At 43.1% G+C, this 17,436-nt stretch overlaps 1 protein-coding gene across 4 annotated transcripts in view; it reads right to left on the bottom strand.

The window, feature by feature from the left end:
• Positions 1 to 115: 115 nt before the first annotated feature.
• LOC133138627 (prickle-like protein 2) overlaps positions 116 to 17,436 on the bottom strand; it is a 49,994-nt gene continuing 32,673 nt past the window's right edge. For 2 of the 4 annotated variants that reach the window (XM_061257536.1, XM_061257537.1), the window contains exons 2-8: positions 13,352 to 13,535; positions 10,893 to 11,006; positions 7,763 to 7,900; positions 6,997 to 7,200; positions 6,234 to 6,420; positions 2,366 to 3,136; positions 116 to 1,997 (exon numbers count right to left, since the gene is read on the bottom strand). In XM_061257536.1, the coding sequence (XP_061113520.1) occupies positions 1,195 to 1,997; positions 2,366 to 3,136; positions 6,234 to 6,420; positions 6,997 to 7,200; positions 7,763 to 7,900; positions 10,893 to 11,006; positions 13,352 to 13,483 (2,349 nt within the window). In that variant the 5' untranslated portion in view covers positions 13,484 to 13,535 and the 3' untranslated portion in view covers positions 116 to 1,194. The remainder of the gene's footprint in view (positions 1,998 to 2,365; positions 3,137 to 6,233; positions 6,421 to 6,996; positions 7,201 to 7,762; positions 7,901 to 10,892; positions 11,007 to 13,351; positions 13,536 to 17,436) is intronic. The other 2 variants (XM_061257538.1, XM_061257539.1) reach the window with 1 other exon arrangement.

Raw genomic sequence — 17,436 nt, 5'->3', positions numbered from 1 at the left:
GGTTTAGCATATGCTAAAGGTCTTTGTCAGTTTGCCATCTTTTTACAGTATATTGCAATTGCCTCTTCTGACCACTGGATGACAGTACAAACATCAAATCATTCGTTCTCTGACATTTTCATGGAGAGGTGTCAATAAGTTATTTTTATTGAAATACTTTGTTCAATTCTATCACAACACCAGGTCAGCCCACAGACGTGCATGCATATCTATTACTAGAGTAATATGGTACATGACTACAGTATATGGTACATTATATTAATACAAAATATAAAAATATGTGGGGCCTCATTTGCACAATATTTACATTAATACATCAACTTACCAAATTTACATACAGTTTACAGTTTCATTTGACGGTAACTTCTAGAACCAAGAACAATGCATTAACCCAGAACTTTACAGAACTTTACAGTGCTTCACTGGGAAAAAGAAGGTTGCTAGCATCCACAGCCTAACAGAACAGGTACATAATGCAAAGAGCAGGGAGATACCTGCTTATACCAGTGATATAAGGAGATGACAGCAAACAGTACAACAAAATGCTTTAGTTGTCTACTGATGCAGGTAAATCAATGTCCATTTTGTGCTCAAGCCCATGGTCAGCCTCAGCCAATGGCAGATATCCTGAAAGAGAAGCCTGCATATAGGCGCTTTCCACCATGCTGCCATTATTCTCTGCCACTGGAAGTGCATTCATTAAAGATCTTTTTTTATTTTCATTTTTTGCTCATTAACAGGGTGCAAGAGCTCCAGGAGACATAATACTCTCAATAAAAGGTATATAGTTATACATGGTACATATGCAGAACATTTGTTGCCGTCAATGGTCACCACACTGTACACCACACACTGTAGACTTTACAACATTAAAAAATGTTCCACGTTTCATGTTAGAATGAAATTAACTTTGTAAATGTTTTACAAGGGCTTGTTTGATGTTACCATTCTCCCGGGGAGCCCTCAAAGCCGTTTCAGATGAAAAAGAGGTTTTTGGAGTGAACTGCCAAGCTTTAGAATGTCTGCAAAGGGCTGTTGTGTTCTTTAATCCGTCAACTGTCATTTTGTGTAATTTCACGCACTAACATTCTAATATCCATTTGTTCTTATGAAACTGGGTCATTCTTTTTGTCATCTACTGCCATGCACTTTTTGATCTGGACTGGGTCTGTGATTTGGAGTTGTAATTTGGCACTATGAAATGATGCAATTCTTGCTCTTCCTGTGCTTGCGATGGCTCAGAGGACCCCCGCCCATCCCCGGGGCCCCGTACTTGTGCAGGAGCTCCTCATTGGTCAGATAGCAGAGCTGGACGGGGCGGGGGATAGGCTGGCCCAGGAAGTAGCCCTCGTTGTCAGACTCCGAGGAGGAGGAACAGGTGGAGCACCAGTCGGCCTTGTCCTCGTGGTCCTCCAGGAAGGCCCCCAGCCGGCGGCCCACGGGGTTCTGCAGGGAGAGGTCGGAGGTGGTCCGCGGGCAGGGCCGGTAGAGGTCCCGTCGGAACCCACCGCCGCCCCCGGCGGGCTGGGGGTGGTACTGCAGCGGGGTGAAGTCGTGCTCGTGACGCTCGGCCGCCAGGTGCAGGGCGTTGTCAGAGCGCGACCGCCGGGAATGGCGGGATAAGTGCCGGTGGTGGTGGTGGTGTCGGGGGTGCGGCGGGCCCCCGAGGGCCTCGGCCCGGCGCCGCGTCCTCTCGCTGGTGGGGGCCATTCGCATGTCGCCGTGGCAACCCGCAGAGGCACCCTCGAAGGGGAAGCCCTGGGGAGAGCCGCGGTACCCCAGAGGGTACTGGAGCCGGACTGGAACCTCCAGGCCCGGGTACCGCCGGCTAGAACCCAAGCTCTGCAGCGACTCCGTGCTCCGGAACGGGACCGAGGAGTCCAGCGTTCCCATGGGGCTCCTCTCCGACACATTCACGCCCGAGTCTTTGCTCAAATCCGGCATGGAAAACCGCGACAAATGCTCCTGCCTCTTGCCGCCTCCGTCCATCGATGTGCCTAAGAAACATTAGGGAGTCATTGTTAACGACAAGGCCATGTGGAACATCAAACAATCACATCTTTTCTCAAGCAGAATGTCACAGAATGTAAAAGCCTTGCATCTGAAAGAACATTTTCAGGGACAGCAAACAACCATTTTCATCCACATTTACAAATACAGAATTATAGTTAAGTGCACTTATTTGGTATTTCAAAACCCCATATAACTAAAAAAAGTAGCTAGGTACATGACACATTGATTTTGGAGGCAACGCTGTCAAATAAAGCTGAAAGATTTTGCAAAATAACACTTGTCAGTAAGTTTCACGATTCATGCAATCATATTTCTGTTGATTAACAAATTAGCGGTTTGTGCTTTTTTTTACCTGTTGCGTTGGACAGAGCGAGAGACTCCATCGAGCCCCTTGGCGTCTGTTCCAGGGGGCTTAATTGCTCTGGGAAACTGAGACCGCTGATGGGGTTCCTGCTTCTGCCCAGCTGGGCCCCGGCATCTCTGTGGAACCCGTGCAGGCTGATGCTTCTCTTTCCTGAGAACCCATTGCTGGAGGTCTCGTTAAAGCTCATCTGCATTTTGAGCTTGGGAGGGCAGAACTCCTCTGGGTTGGGGCGGATCCAGTTGTCGTTGAATGACTGCCCTTTGAAGGCAGCCATGGAGGTCCGCTTGGTCTCGCTGGGCTCCTTGGCCCAGGAGCCGGGGCGAGGCGGGCCCTGACTGGGCCGCTTGGCGGCGGTGGGCGGGGTGGGGCTGTAGGCCGTCCGGACGTTGCATTGGCTGAGGAGCTGCAGGGGCGTGGGCGAGGTCTCCAGCTGGTCGCGGGGCGGGCCCAGACTCATGCGGTCCATCTGCAGCGGGAGAGGGTCCACGTCGTCCGCGAAACGGTCCGGCGCCGCCGCCAGCACGGCCTCTAGCTCGTTCCCCGCGTTGCCCCGGGAACGGCCGCTCTGGAAGGCGGAGTCCGATGAGTCGGAGTCGGCGGGCTCCTCCCCCATGCTGCAGGAGCGCGAGCAGAAGATCTGGCCTTGCTTGGGCAGGAACGGGCGCCCCAGCAGGGACCGCTTGCAGCAGGCGCAGCAGAAACACTCTTCGCTTGCGTGCCAGTGCTGACCGTCGTACGTCATCTGACCCTGGTCAATACCTGCGACACAACACAATGCACCGCTAGCACAACGCAGTCGGGGTCAGTAACTTACAGACTGTAGGGTTGAGTAACCAGTGACACAGCGCAGTCGTTATATCTGACCCTGATCAATACTTCAAACACAACAATGTCAGGTCCATGCGGCTCCACATAAACCTCAAATTATGCCAATCTTCTATATCTTTCTATTTGAGCATCATTGTCCGCAATACATTTTAATAAAAAGACATACCATGTCAAAAAGTTGGATAATAACATTTTCATCATATTTCAATAAATGAAACCAGCCTGTACTTTCCAGTCAGATGGATTAAGGTAATGGATATATAATGGAGGTAAGATATTTCATTGCCGTAAGCTTGTTTAGATGTGGCTCAGAGAATCTCCCATCTTTTCAAAAAATGTTTTCTTCTGGTTTTTCATCGACCATGTTCTTGATATTCCTGATTCATGTGCCAAACACAGCTGGTTCCAGCTAATAGAAACACCAGTGTTGTGTGACAGGTTTATCATACAAAGGAAGCTGCATTCACACCAAACTAATGTGTTTAGTCACCATTGTGAATGTCAAAAGGGCACAAGCCAATCCACAAAGTTGAAGGCGAAAGTGCCTGCAGGCTGTACAAAGAAAACAAGAAAAATTGGAGCACTCAGAAGTGCCATTTGCAAATATTACAGGTTCTACGGCACTGGAGACAAAATAATAACCAAAGAGAAAGTTGCCTGCAAAGTTGCTATGCAAGTGGCAACTTGCACTACTAATGCTATAACGGCTGACATTTTTTTCCGTCCAAAGGAGATTGATTTGTTCAGTTCAGTTTAAGTAAGCCATTGTTGTGAATTAATGAAGGATTCATGCATTATCATTTTTGTCTTTCATTTGAGCAACAGTTCATCTACCGAGTCATTTATTGCTGTAAATTTCTCAATAGTGCATTTAAGTTATTTAACTACAACTTTAATGGGAAATTTAAATTGGGCCCTAATAATTATTCATTTACGCAGTGTTTTTATTAACATAACGGAAGACATTTTTTACAAATTCAAACAAATCTCTTGTACAGTTATGAACATAGTTATTAAGCTGACACTTATCCAAAGCAACTTACAGTTCATTAGACTAAGCAGGGGAAAATCCTGCCCGGGAGCATTGTGATGTTACTCTGCGAATCTTAGGGCGATTACATCGTGGCTTGAACCACCAACCTTCCGGGTCCCAGTCATGTAGCTTAGCCACTTTAAATGTGCTGTATTTTTTTGTAAAACAAAAATGGGATGAAATACTAGTTTTTGTTTGAATTAGCAAAGTTTTAAAATTCAAACACACATTTAGATATTACATCCCTAGTACTGATTTTCAATGTGGCCCACCTGACATTCTGTATGCCTGCTCAAACTGCTCAAATCTTTCACAGTGCTTTTAGATGTTTGGGAGATATAGTCAGGTCCATAAATATTGGGACATCGACACAATTCTCATCTATACACCACCACAATGGATTTGAAATGAAACAAACAAGAGGTGCTTTAACTGCAGACTTTCAGGGTATTTGAGGGTATTTACATCCAAATCAGGTGAACGGTGTAGGAATTAGTTAAAACAGTTTGTATATGTGCCTCCCACTTTTTAAGGGACCAAAAGTAATGGGACAAACTAACAATCATAAATCAAACTTTCACTTTTTAATACTTGGTTGCAAATCCTTTGCAGTCAATTACAGCCTGAAGTCTGGAACGCATAGACATCACCAGACGCTGGGTTTCATCCCTGGTGATGCTCTGCCAGGCCTCTACTGCAACTGACTTCAGTTCCTGCTTGTTCTTGGGGCATTTTCCCTTCAGTTTTGTCTTCAGCAAGTGAAATGCATGTTCAATCGGATTCAGGTCAGGTGATTGACTTGACCATTGCATAACATTCCACTTCTTTGCCTTAAAAAACTCTTTGGTTGCTTTCGCAGTATGCTTCGGGTTTGTCCATTGTCCATCTGCACTGTGAAGCGCCGTCCAATGAGTTCTGAAGCATTTGGCTGAATATGAGCAGATAATATTGCCCGAAACACTTCAGAATTCATCCTGCTGCTTTTGTCAGCAGTCACATCATCAATAAATACAAGGGAACCAGTTCCATTGGCAGCCATACATGCCCACACCATGACACTACCACCACGCTTCACTGATGAGGTGGTATGTTTTGGAACATGAGCAGTTCCTTTCCTTCTCCATACTCTTCTCTTCCCATCATTCTGGTGCAAGTTGATCTTTGTCTCATCTGTCCATAGGATGTTGTTCCAGAACTGTAAAGGCTTTTTTAGATGTTGTTTGGCAAACTCTAATCTGGTCTTCCTGTTTTTGAGGCTCACCAATGGTTTACATCTTGTGGTGAACCCTCTGTATTCACTCTGGTGAAGTCTTCTCTTGATTGTTGACTTTGACACACATACACCTACCTCCTGGAGAGTGTTCTTGATCTGGCCAACTGTTGAGAAGGGGTTTTTCTTCACCAGGGAAAGAATTCTTCTGTCATCCACCACAGTTGTTTTCCGTGGTCTTCCGGGTCTTTTGGTGTTGCTGAGCTCACTGGTGCGTTCTTTCTTTTTAAGAATGTTCCAAACAGTTGATTTGGCCACACCTAATGTTTTTGCTATCTCTCTGATGGGTTTGTTTTGATTTTTCAGCCTAATGATGGCTTGCTTCACTGATAGTGACAGCTCTTTGGATCTCATATTGAGAGTTGACAGCAACAGATTCCAAATGCAAATAGCACATGTTTATCTGCTCCTTGTAAATGAGATAATGAGGGAATAACACACACCTGGCCATCGAACAGCTGAGCAGCCAATTGTCCCATTACTTTTGGTCCCTTAAAAAGTGGGAGGCACATATAGAAACTGTTGTAATTCCTACACCATTCACCGTTCTTTAAGTCTGCAGTTAAAGCATATCTTGTTAGTTTCATTTCAAATCCATTGTGGCAGTGTATAGAGCCAAAAAGAGGAGAATTGTGTCGATGTCCCAATATTTATGGACCTGACTGTATGTGTCATTGGTTTGTATGTCAGAAGGCAGAGTGGTGTTGGGTAATGAAGGCACTCACCTATTTGTTGGCCACAGGCGTCGCAGTACTCTGCAAACAGGGACTGGAAGCAGTCACAGCAGTAGGGCCGACCTTCCTTCATGATGTAGCGCTGGCCCCCCAGCACCGTCTCACACTCGTAGCAGCAGAAGTGCTTCATGTGCCAGTGCCTGCCCTCTGCCTCTGTACATTCATCTGCAAAGATTATCTGGGGGAAAAAAATACCACCAGTCAGTACATAAGTAGTAAAAGCAGTGTGGTGGAGTTATACAGTCATTACATGCAGTGGCATCAGTGTGGGTGGAGTGGTACAGTCAGTCAGGCAGTGGGGAGTTATGCAATAGGTACATGGAGTGAAATCAGTATGGATGGAGATTATAGTCACTACATGCAATATACTCGCTGTGGTTGGAATTGTACAGTCAATACATGCAATGAAATCAGTGTGTAGAGTAAATATAGGTAATCCGTGTATGAGGAGTTGTACAGTCAGTAAATGCAGTAAATCAGTGTATGAAGAGTTGTACAGTCAGTAAATGGAGTAAATCAGTGTATGAGGAGTTGTACATTCAGTATATGCAGTAATATCAGTGTATGAGGAGTTGTACAGTCAGTAAATGCAGTAATATCAGTGTATGAGGATTTGTACAGTATATCAATGTATGAGGATTTGTACAGTATATCAGTGTATGAGGATTTGTACAGTAAATCAGTGTATGAGGATTTGTACAGTAAATCAGTGTATGAGGATTTGTACAGTAAATCAGTGTGGAGATCTGTTGACCTCGTCGCAGGCTGAGCAGCGGGGTTTGAGGCGCTCGGCGTGGTGGCGGCCGCAGTAGATCTTGCCGTCCTGGTAGAAGTAGATGAGGTCCACCAGCAGCTCGTCACACATGCTGCACGCAAAGCAGTGCGGGTGCCAGCACATGCCGTGTCCGGCGCGAGAGGCGAACACCGCGATGTCTCCCCCATTAATCTGCCCTCCACACTGCCAGAGACAGGACAGATCATTTACTGCCTTCAGCATCTGCATAACCTTCCAGTATTCTCCACCTCCTGCTTGGTCAGTCTCCTTACAGCTCAGTTCCTACTGGTCAAGGAGTTCTGCATGCACATGAAATTGCACACTTGACTATGCCAAATGTCACTCCAAGCTGTGATAATTCAGATAAAACTGAGAAATGTCAGTTATAATAAGCTGACAGTTCGTTTCCCCCTGTCCTCAGGTAAGCATCTACAAATTTACTTGTCAGTGTCAATGGCACACCAATGGCCCCTCCACTCTGAGAATCACTAATTGACCTTATCATTGTTAGCTTTATTTACTGTAGCTCCCTTTCGATGATGTCAATACATTCCAATTTGAGGTGTCATCTGGAAATGTGATTCGGAGCACATTGACGTACAATACAGCTGCAATGGGTTATGATGTTTAATGTTTATACCTGTACTCATCAAGAAAAATGCACAGAAATGATCTGGTTAGCCTATAAGAATCTGTGGTGGTCATGACACTGCCCTAAAGGCTCCCCTGATGGTGGAGGAGTTACCTTCTCGCAGACGGCTCCAGTCATGGTCAGGGGGAAGGGTCTGATGTTGCCCCGCCCCAGGTTGTCCCTCTTGCGCTGGTTGCTGAACAGCATCAGTTCCCTCCTCTCCTCGTCATCCATAGTGTTACAGTACCGCACCTGTAGGAGCAAAATGGCCGCCATAGTGTTACAGTACCGCACCTGTAGGAGCAAAATGGCCACCATAGTGTTACAGTACCGCACCCGCAGGAGCAAAATAGCCACCATAGTGTTACAGTGCCACACGTGCAGGAGCAAAACGGCCACCGTCACCACCATCATAGTCATCGCTAACAAGTTTTATGGTCCATCATCATCACCACAAACCTCCATCATCATCACCATCTTCATGTTCGATCACTGCAAATCTGCATCATCATCATCATAATCATCAACCTGTATCATCAAGACCAGTGTAATCATCAGTAATATAATCTGTTTGGCTGTCAGGTTTGGGGGACAGAGGACTTAGGGGTGATGAGAAAATGGCAGATTTAATGAGAGGGAAGATATGTAATCCAAAAACAGGCAATGGTCGTAATCCAGGCAGATGGGTAGATAAGGGACAGGCAGAGCGTAATCGTGAAACAGACAGACTTCAAGGAGAACTCTGAAAGTACTCCTCGTCTGGAGACAGACCAAACCAGCGAAAGTACAAATTCAAAATCCAAAAACAAAAAGTCAAAACAGGTAGATATCAAAAACCAGAGAATTCAAAAATCAGGGCACAGAAAAACAGACAGGATACGGGGTAGCAGAAAAAGGCTAGAACACATGTAATACAAACGGCTCCGGACGAGGGAGTAGACAATTGCTCAGAGTAAAGGAATGTAGTGATAGGGGAGAGCAGGTGCGAACACTTCGCTGAATTAAGGCAGGCAATTTAGAGATAGAACAGGGAGGCAAAGTTATAGAGCAGTATAGAAGTAGAGATAAAGTTAGTCTGTTAGTTTATGTGATTAAATTACAAATTACCCAAAACTAGTGACTGCTAGTAAGTTAGACAGACAATTAGTGTGTTAATATGATTAGTACTGTACAAAATCTAAGTTGTTATTAGTAGATTAGTACTATCTACAAACATGAATGGAGAAAAAGCAGGAAGTAAGAAAAACGAGACTCATAAGGAATCGTGGGAAACCAGAAAATTCCAAAACCACCCGAATAGTGAATCACGCAGACAGGAAAGTGACTCGGGCTCAGAGCTACATAAAGACACAGACATCACAGGGGAAGACCAGTGCAATGAAAATTGAATGTAAACAGAAAACCAGACAAGAATATGAAAAATAATAAATATACAAGAGTAACAAATTAAACTAACAGAGAGAATCCAGGATCATGACAAAGATGTTTTTTCTAGAGCTCAAAGTTGGGGGATCTGAAAATGATTTCTGAGCTTAATTCACACATTTCTGCGACTTTTGAGTGACAACATAACCATCACATTTCTGACCGAGCTCAATCTACAGCGAACCATAAAATCAAAGAAATAATCAATAAAATCTTCACATTGATTAAACAGCTACATTTTCTTTGTATTTAAAAAAGAAACAAACAATTACTCACAAAGGACATTTCATTTTGGGGAAATTCTCTCCTCAATTATCCCCATCTGTTAGGTAATTACAGCCAATATCAAATCAGAAATTAACAAGCTAATCTACCTAGCTAACTTGAACATTAATCTCATTAAACAAATGATTTGTTCAGTAAAACATTCATTAAAACAAGAAAACAAATCCCTCTGAGATTTCATTAACAGTCAACAGCTTGGAAACAACAACAGCTAGCACTTGGCAATGAAGCTCAAATGGTACTTTAGGGTGAGTCAATGGTAGCAAAGGAAAGTTCCAAAAAAAAAAGCATGTACTCTATGGGCCCTATTTTTGCAGTAAAGGCACAACTAGTAGTGATGCAAGCCTGGGGAATTAGGGCATGTCCAATTCAATTTCAGTAATTTTGACTTCAGGCATTAGCATAACTGCAGTGCAGTTGTAAAAGAAGAAATTGACTGTGGGTGTGGTAGCGATTCGGTTAATTCTTGGTAATCAGATCGGGCCATTTCTTCCCATTTGAAAACACCGCATTAGCGCTACAGCCAATGCTAATTTTGTCATGTCCGAAGAACGAGTACGGTACGAGAGGCCCTGTTACTCTCAATATGAGTGTCAGTATGAACCATTACTTGTAATATCAAAAGAAAGGTGAGACTGAATAATTCTAATTTTAGATTTATCTCCCCCATCAAACTAAATATATCTTCCATTTACATGCCAGTGCTAAAAAACTATAATATATGGTTCCTGTGTACAGTTTACATGAATATTCCCAGAATGGGCAGAAGCAGGAGGCAGCTGGCAGAGATACGCCCATTCGGCTTAGCGCCGCTGCTACTGTTTCACTGCTGTAGTTTAAAGGTGAGGAAAGCCACTTGTCATCATTGTCATCACTACCACTCAAACCTGCACACAACATATTCAAGTACCAAAGCTTCAGCATCACCATCATCACAAAAAAATTATTTACAATACTCCACCAAGCAGCTTCAATCAGCCTATATGATCATCATTAACTTGCTTCATCTTTATCATCACATTGTGTACATACACATGATACCCAAACAGGACCATATTGTTAAGTATGTTAAGCTTTTATGACCGCTTTTAGGTTTGGGGTCAAATTGACCCCAACTGTAAATTGACACAAAGGTTTTGAAATAGAGAAATTTGTGTGTTGCCTTCTTATTGTCTCCCAAATGTCTCGTCATTTATCTATAAATATAAAACTGAGGTAAGTGAAACTGAGGTAAGTGAAAGTTTGACACCTGTATGGGAAGATGCTACAGAGGGTAAAGTTAACCCCATACACCATCTTTGTATGCAAAGTTTGTACAGGATTTTTAAAAACATAGCATTATATTTATTTCATGTTTACTGCTAAAAGTAGAAAAGTTACAAGAATTAGAAAAATGTTTTAGTGGTTTTTAAGAGAGTCAAACACTGAATGGGTTCAAATAGACCCCAAGCATAATAGGAAGGTTAATGGAGGTTGAAGGAGGCAGGGTAGGGTAACATGGGAAGGGTGGGTGAGAGGGTGGGGTGTCACTCACCTCATTATCATGTGGGGGCAGCTGGTGCAGAAGCTGCTTGATTCGGTGCTTCTCTCCAGGGCTGTTCACATAGGGAACCTTGTCTTCGGGTAGTGAATTATAATACTGATGGACCTTAAGGTGGAGACAGGAGGTCGGTATAGGTTTTAACAACAGAAGCACGTTCTCCTGGTTGTGATGGCAGATGGTACCTTGACGCTCCAGAAGGTGCACATTATTCTCCTCATCCAGGACATGGCAACAGCTCCCACAAATGGAATTATGTTTGGTTTTCTACTGCGACACACCACTCCACTTTCCATCCTTTTTCAAAACGCAGAGCCTGGTCTGACCGCTGATTTGATTTATGTATTTTCAGTGCAGAATTATTTGAATCTGGTCTTTCTCAGAATACATTTGTGATTGTTTTGTTTTCCAGATCAAATGTACCACATTACAGAAACAGTGTTAAAATTAATTGTGAAATGTCTGACATTCAGATGATACAAATTTAAAATGTCATTATTTTCATTTTGGTATTGTTCTGGCAACTGTGATGTGTTCTACAGTGCATGCTAATGGTTTCACATGGGCAAAAAAAAACTGAACTCCATTCAGTGGTTTTGGGCTGAGACACCTTCCCTATCTTTGGGTCCTGTGAATGATTTCTGCAGAGGTAAGACGGTCTCTGCAAAGCAGCAACTGGAGAACTGCACGCCGTTCATGGTGCCACAGCAACGGCTGTTGCTAAGCAAAAACACTTGCTAAATTAAGAGGTGAGATTTTGCTTGATGTAAAAAAAAAGAAAGAAAACAGGCTAACGGGAGAAGTGGCTGGAACAGAGATACCCAGGAAGATGCTAGAAACCAAAGAGTCATGGAAAACCCTGGATAACTATGTACCCTAGGCTGAATCCTGACCAAAGTCCAACACCTCAGAAACCAAGAAACTACTGTAATGCAATAGCCTAATGAATATATGTTCAATGTGAGAAATGCAGTCCCACATTTACAATCAAGTATAGAATAACCTGACCTGCCCCCTCATTCTGTATGTACACTGCTGGGCTGAAATGCATTTGTAGTTTTTTGGACTTATTTTGAAGGTTGCTATATTACACTGTATGCAATTTTATTTACAGCTGTTACAACAGCTTTGTAAATGTCTACAAGGAACAGCACCAAACATACGAACCACATTGGAAAACCTGGTGTTGAGATTTATGAATATAACATGAAACCTCAACTATGCTCCAGGCTAATAAATTACAGAGAAAATGCCGAAATGTCTCCATTCCACAGATCGGAAAGCAAAGCCTGGCTCTCCAGAAAACTGACAGCTTTGAAATATGTGTAATCAGGACTCGATTTTGGCCATCACTGAAAAACAGCCTGCAATAATAGCATTTTATATGCAGATCGTAACATTTTTGCTAAATTGTTTTTTTTAAACAGCCGACAAAAATAGATGGCTATGACGTCAATGGTAGAAGGGATGAAAACCCATGTATGCATACACATGCACACAGAGACACACATGTGCTCGACAATGAAAAAATTATTTTACTGGCGAACGCAAGACAGTCAAGAAAACAGGAATGAACTCTGTAATACAGGTTATAAAATATAGAACGTTAGCATTTCAAGTGCTATCGAGACAATAGCTCATTCCACTCGGTCGCACAATTCGCCCCTGCAGTAATTGAGACCTCTGCATCCCACTATAGGATAAGTCTTCCAGCTATAAGTCATAATTCATGACTGCTTGGGAGCACCTATTATGTGATCTTGCTGTATCCCGGCAACACGCCTCATGCAGGGTCATTAAGGTGTGGATTATTGCCTGGGACTCCACACAGGAGCTGATGAAAGCTCTTTAACTGTGCTGTTAAAGACATTTATAGACAATAGGATATTAATCAGTGAAACCTGCAACCATAACAGAAAAATGATGTTTACTCTGGTTGAGTACAGAGACCTGACAGGACTACTCATTGAACGGGTGCTCTTTCAAAAAATCTAAATGGACTTGAGGGGGTGGGAGGCCACATTTTCCAAATTTTCAGATAATAAAGCTTCTTGTTTTTCCAACACTTTGTAAAGCTGAATAGCTGAAAGAACAGGCTGTGACCATCTTTGAAATCTACTTCAGTGACTTGGGTTTTGTCAAGGCAAGGCTCATGTCTAAATCCAAGAAAGCAGATTCAACCACCAAGAAAACTGATCAGATTTATTTCTCATAATCATGCAGCACATTCAAGAAATGTAGCCCAAACCTTCCCTGGTTAAACACAGATTTCCATATATTTGTGCTGCCATAACCTGAAGGTTGCTCATTGAAACAGGCGGACAAACACAAATTTGGCTTTAGATCTTGGGCAGAAACTCTTAGTGTATTTGTCCTTACAGCCAGGCATGATAGGCTTGGGAAGGCGTTATCTGAGGGTGGTGGTTAGGAAGGTGCAGTAAAATGTAGAGTACCTGTTCAGGTTTCAGTCCGGGGGGCACCCAGGCGTACTCCTCCAGGGCGCAACCTGAGTCGTCGTCAGAGGTGGAGTTCCTCTGGAAGTCATACATTAGTTTGCTGACGGTTTTCTCCATCTCCCGGGGCATCACCCCCGCTGCGTGCTCCACCCGTGGGCACTTACGACGGAGACAGATCCTCCTGCAGGTGGGACAGACAGGCCCAGCTTCACCTCATCTATCCACACTCAGGCTGTAGCAGTGATCTTCACTCCCGGTCCTGGAGAGCCGCAGGGACTGCTGGTTTTTGTTTTTGCTTTAGTAGCATCAACCAATTCACACTCGACACCCAGGTTAGGTCAGTTAACTGTGTAGTCAAGAGCTTTTATTGTTCAATTAAGTACTGAGTAACAACTGAAGACCATTGGGCTATGGGAATCACAGCTGACTGCTTGGACACAGTGTAGTCTACTAGTACAGAATGGGGATGAAAGAAATTTACACAATGACTACCAACTGGGCACAGATTGAAACAGACATGTCTCTGGCCAACAACACCATTCAGTCCCTTATCAGTGCTAAGGGAAATAAATGGCAGTAAAACAAAAGGAGCTTTTCCATCCTCAAAGCATTTTCACATCTAAACCACATTATAAAACATATTTTTTATACTTTCTTCAGCTATGTTGTCTCCTTTAGTGATAATGTCCATACGAAATTGCATTCACTTTGGATATATCCAATACTTGCAGCTTTATTGTTGTTTTCTCCATGTAAATGCTTTTGCTGTCTTTTAATTCTTTTTTAAATGCCATAAGCTGTCTGATGTTTTGCTAGTTTGCTAACGTAACTATACTATTACTATATGACATCCATTTTTTCTTTGTAAATGGACAACTCTCAAATAACTATAATCTTTTCCTTTACTGGCTAGCTATCACCAGCACAAAAAAGATGTTGGCTAAATTGCATGACGATTTCTGTGAAATTGCAAATAGACACTGGTTTAAAACAATTTAAGGTGGACCAGGAATTATGAATAAGAAGGGTGAATAAGAAACCAATTTAGCCGTGGTTTAAAAATAAAAAATAATAAAAACTGGACTTCATCTGACTAGCTTCTCTATTTTGAGCAGAATTTAACCAACATATGTTACCATAGCAACATGCTGAATTAGTAGCCGCCTTAACGTCTTGAAGTAGTTAGTGCCAGTAAAAAAAGTTTTATTTTGAGGGACCACTGCTAATAGTTTAATCTTTTGTAAAAGACCATGGTATAAGCAGAATAATCCACTCCGAGTTGGTCGTTAATATTTGGTTGTTAACCCGTTTCACGTCGGGTGGTTCTTCGCCTCTGCATCGTGCATTAAAACCCTATAATGGTCACCTCGCCATGGATTATTCCTTACTTAATGTAATTGTTTTGGTCAATATTTATTGTCTTACAGCACTTTACTGTATGTACAGTATGTTTTAAAAAGCTAGAACCAGGCAGTCATATTCACTGATGTGCCTAATACTTCATACCAATGCAGTCCTCACATACAAAGCCTTTTCTACTGTAAACTTCAATGCATTATTTACACGACTGGCACCATTTTCTGTAAACTACATTATATTGTACGCATTAATTACACATTCGTATCCCATCTCACCCACCAAGATCAGGCTTTAGAACCACAGGCTTAAGAGTCTGTCTTGTCCATGCAGTGGTCCTCAATCCTAATCCTGGAGAGTCGCAGGGTCTTGTGGATTCATTTTTATTCAACTCTAAGAGTAGCACAGGACTGAGGATCACTGGCCTAATGTGTCATTGTCTGCTACTACTGAATTTATGATCAACTGCATCAACTATCCCCCTTATGCCTGAGGATACTTCAAGGTAACTATCCAGGTTCATATACTCAGTAATACTTTCACCGTTCCAAATTATGGGCGGAAACTGCAGCTCCCTCCACAACTGATGGGGTCATCATACCTTCATAGCAGTATGTGACAAGTGGTGAAAATCAGAAACCGCAACTGGACTGCAGACAAAGTCACCAACCTCCATATACAAGCCTATGCACTGGAGAGTGAAGGTCAGATCAAGAACAGATCAAGGTCTCACGGGCCATCTCTTGGGAGACCATGCAGCTGTACTGCACAGCGTATAACTAATGCACTGTTACATGGCTGACAGGAGAACATGTTTTCTGCCTTTTACAAGTAAGAAATGTAACATCAGAACAGGAACGGTGACTCAGGCAGTAAACAGGTCACCATCAAAGCTGAGTCATCAAGTCCCCCTTCCCCCTCCACATATTATAGTGCCTTTGCTACTTTTAATGGGAACTGCATGAGTAATACTGCCAGGGATTCAAAATGACTCTGAACATAACCTTAAATGAATTCAAAAGGAAATCAATTCACACTGACTTCAATAGGATTGTGGCATTGGCACAAAAATCACCTTAGTTTACCCATAATGCACAGGGGTGGAGGCAGAAAAAGCTAGTGGGGACAGGGGCAGGATGCTGATTCTATAGACTCAGCAGAGAGGCTACTCAGCGCCGGAGGACTGCAGGTAACTGGATCAGCTGACTTGTAAGTTTTAAATGGGACATCCCAGCTTAATGAGCTGCCTGCTCATTAAGAAAACAAAATGGATCCCCTGTTACCCTGTGGTACACCCAAGGAAAAACATGTAGCAGTACAAGAAGAATTTGGAGAAATACATGTACCACTATTACACGCATAACTTAGAACACCCCATAAGAATTGTAAAAACCAAGATGCTGCGAGCAAACTGAATTGAAAGAGGCACCTACAGGGCCAATAATACCCCCAAAAGATATTCGGCCCAAATCTCAAATGTGTGTCAAATTTCCTTCCTGCAAACATTTCAGGATAATCTGAATAATGGCAAAGGGAATTTTGTCTGGAATGTCCTATGTGATTCCCTTTCAGATAAATAAATAAATAAATAAGCAGTGGCATCCCACAGCACTATAATTGCATATTCCCATCCATCCATCCATCCATTATCTGAACCCGCTTATCCTGATCAGGGTCGCAGGGGGGCTGGAGCCTATCCCAGCATACATTGGGCGAAAGGCAGGAATACACCCTGGACAGGTCGCCAGTCCATCGCAGGGCACACACACACCATTCACTCACACACTCACACACTCACACACTCATACCTATGGGCAATTTAGACTCTCCAATCAGCCTAACGTGCATGTCTTTGGACTGTGGGAGGAAACCGGAGTACCCGGAGGAAACCCACGCAGACACGGGGAGAACATGCAAACTCCGCACAGAGAGGCCCCGGCCGACGGGGATTCGAACCCAGGACCTCCTTGCTGTGAGGCGGCAGTGCTACCCACTGCACCATCCGTGCCGCCCTCATATTCCCCTGAAGTGTATATAAAATATAGCTGAACAGAAGAAGACTTTGTTGCTGGGTTGGAATAACCAACTTAGTTACCCAGCAAATGCAATACTGTGTCAATAAAGGGTAAACAGAGAAATATCATCACCAAGGTTCAAAGGAATGAAACAGTATGACTTTATTCTCAGAGGAAATTAAATTATACTGGAAATTCGTTTGAAGGCCCGATGACAAACTGACAGTGTTCAATAGCTTGTTAACCTGGCAAACCAGGCAGCGAAAATTAGTCATCGTTCTGACACATTCTTATTTGCCTGACTGACAGCTGTAGATCCACTCTAGAGTCTCAGGCAGTGATCTTCCCAACACTGGGATCGATGTGTATTGGCTCATACAGGAATGGCTGAATCACTCCACTGGTTTGGTTGGTTTCAGTGCTATTGATGCCAGTGTCATTGAAGTCAGGGCCATTTTCCATGTAGTTCTCTATGTTATGCTTGCTAGTAATCTAAATGATAGCATATGTCTGGTTAGTTAGCTGGCTGCCATAATCATGTAAATATTCAAAGCAGAAGGAACACACCCCTTCAGTCCTTTTGTTCTGAAATAGCTCATAACCTCAAATGGTTGTTATAACCTACAACTGTTAGAGTGACAGACTGACAAACTAATATTTGTCTCCCAAAGTAGCATTATCTTTATTTTTTAGTTAAACTATGAAGATAAA

Source organism: Conger conger, chromosome 10 (assembly GCF_963514075.1).
Source record: "Conger conger chromosome 10, fConCon1.1, whole genome shotgun sequence".
NCBI lineage: Eukaryota > Metazoa > Chordata > Actinopteri > Anguilliformes > Congridae > Conger > Conger conger.
This window is presented reverse-complemented; position numbering and strand designations above follow the sequence as displayed.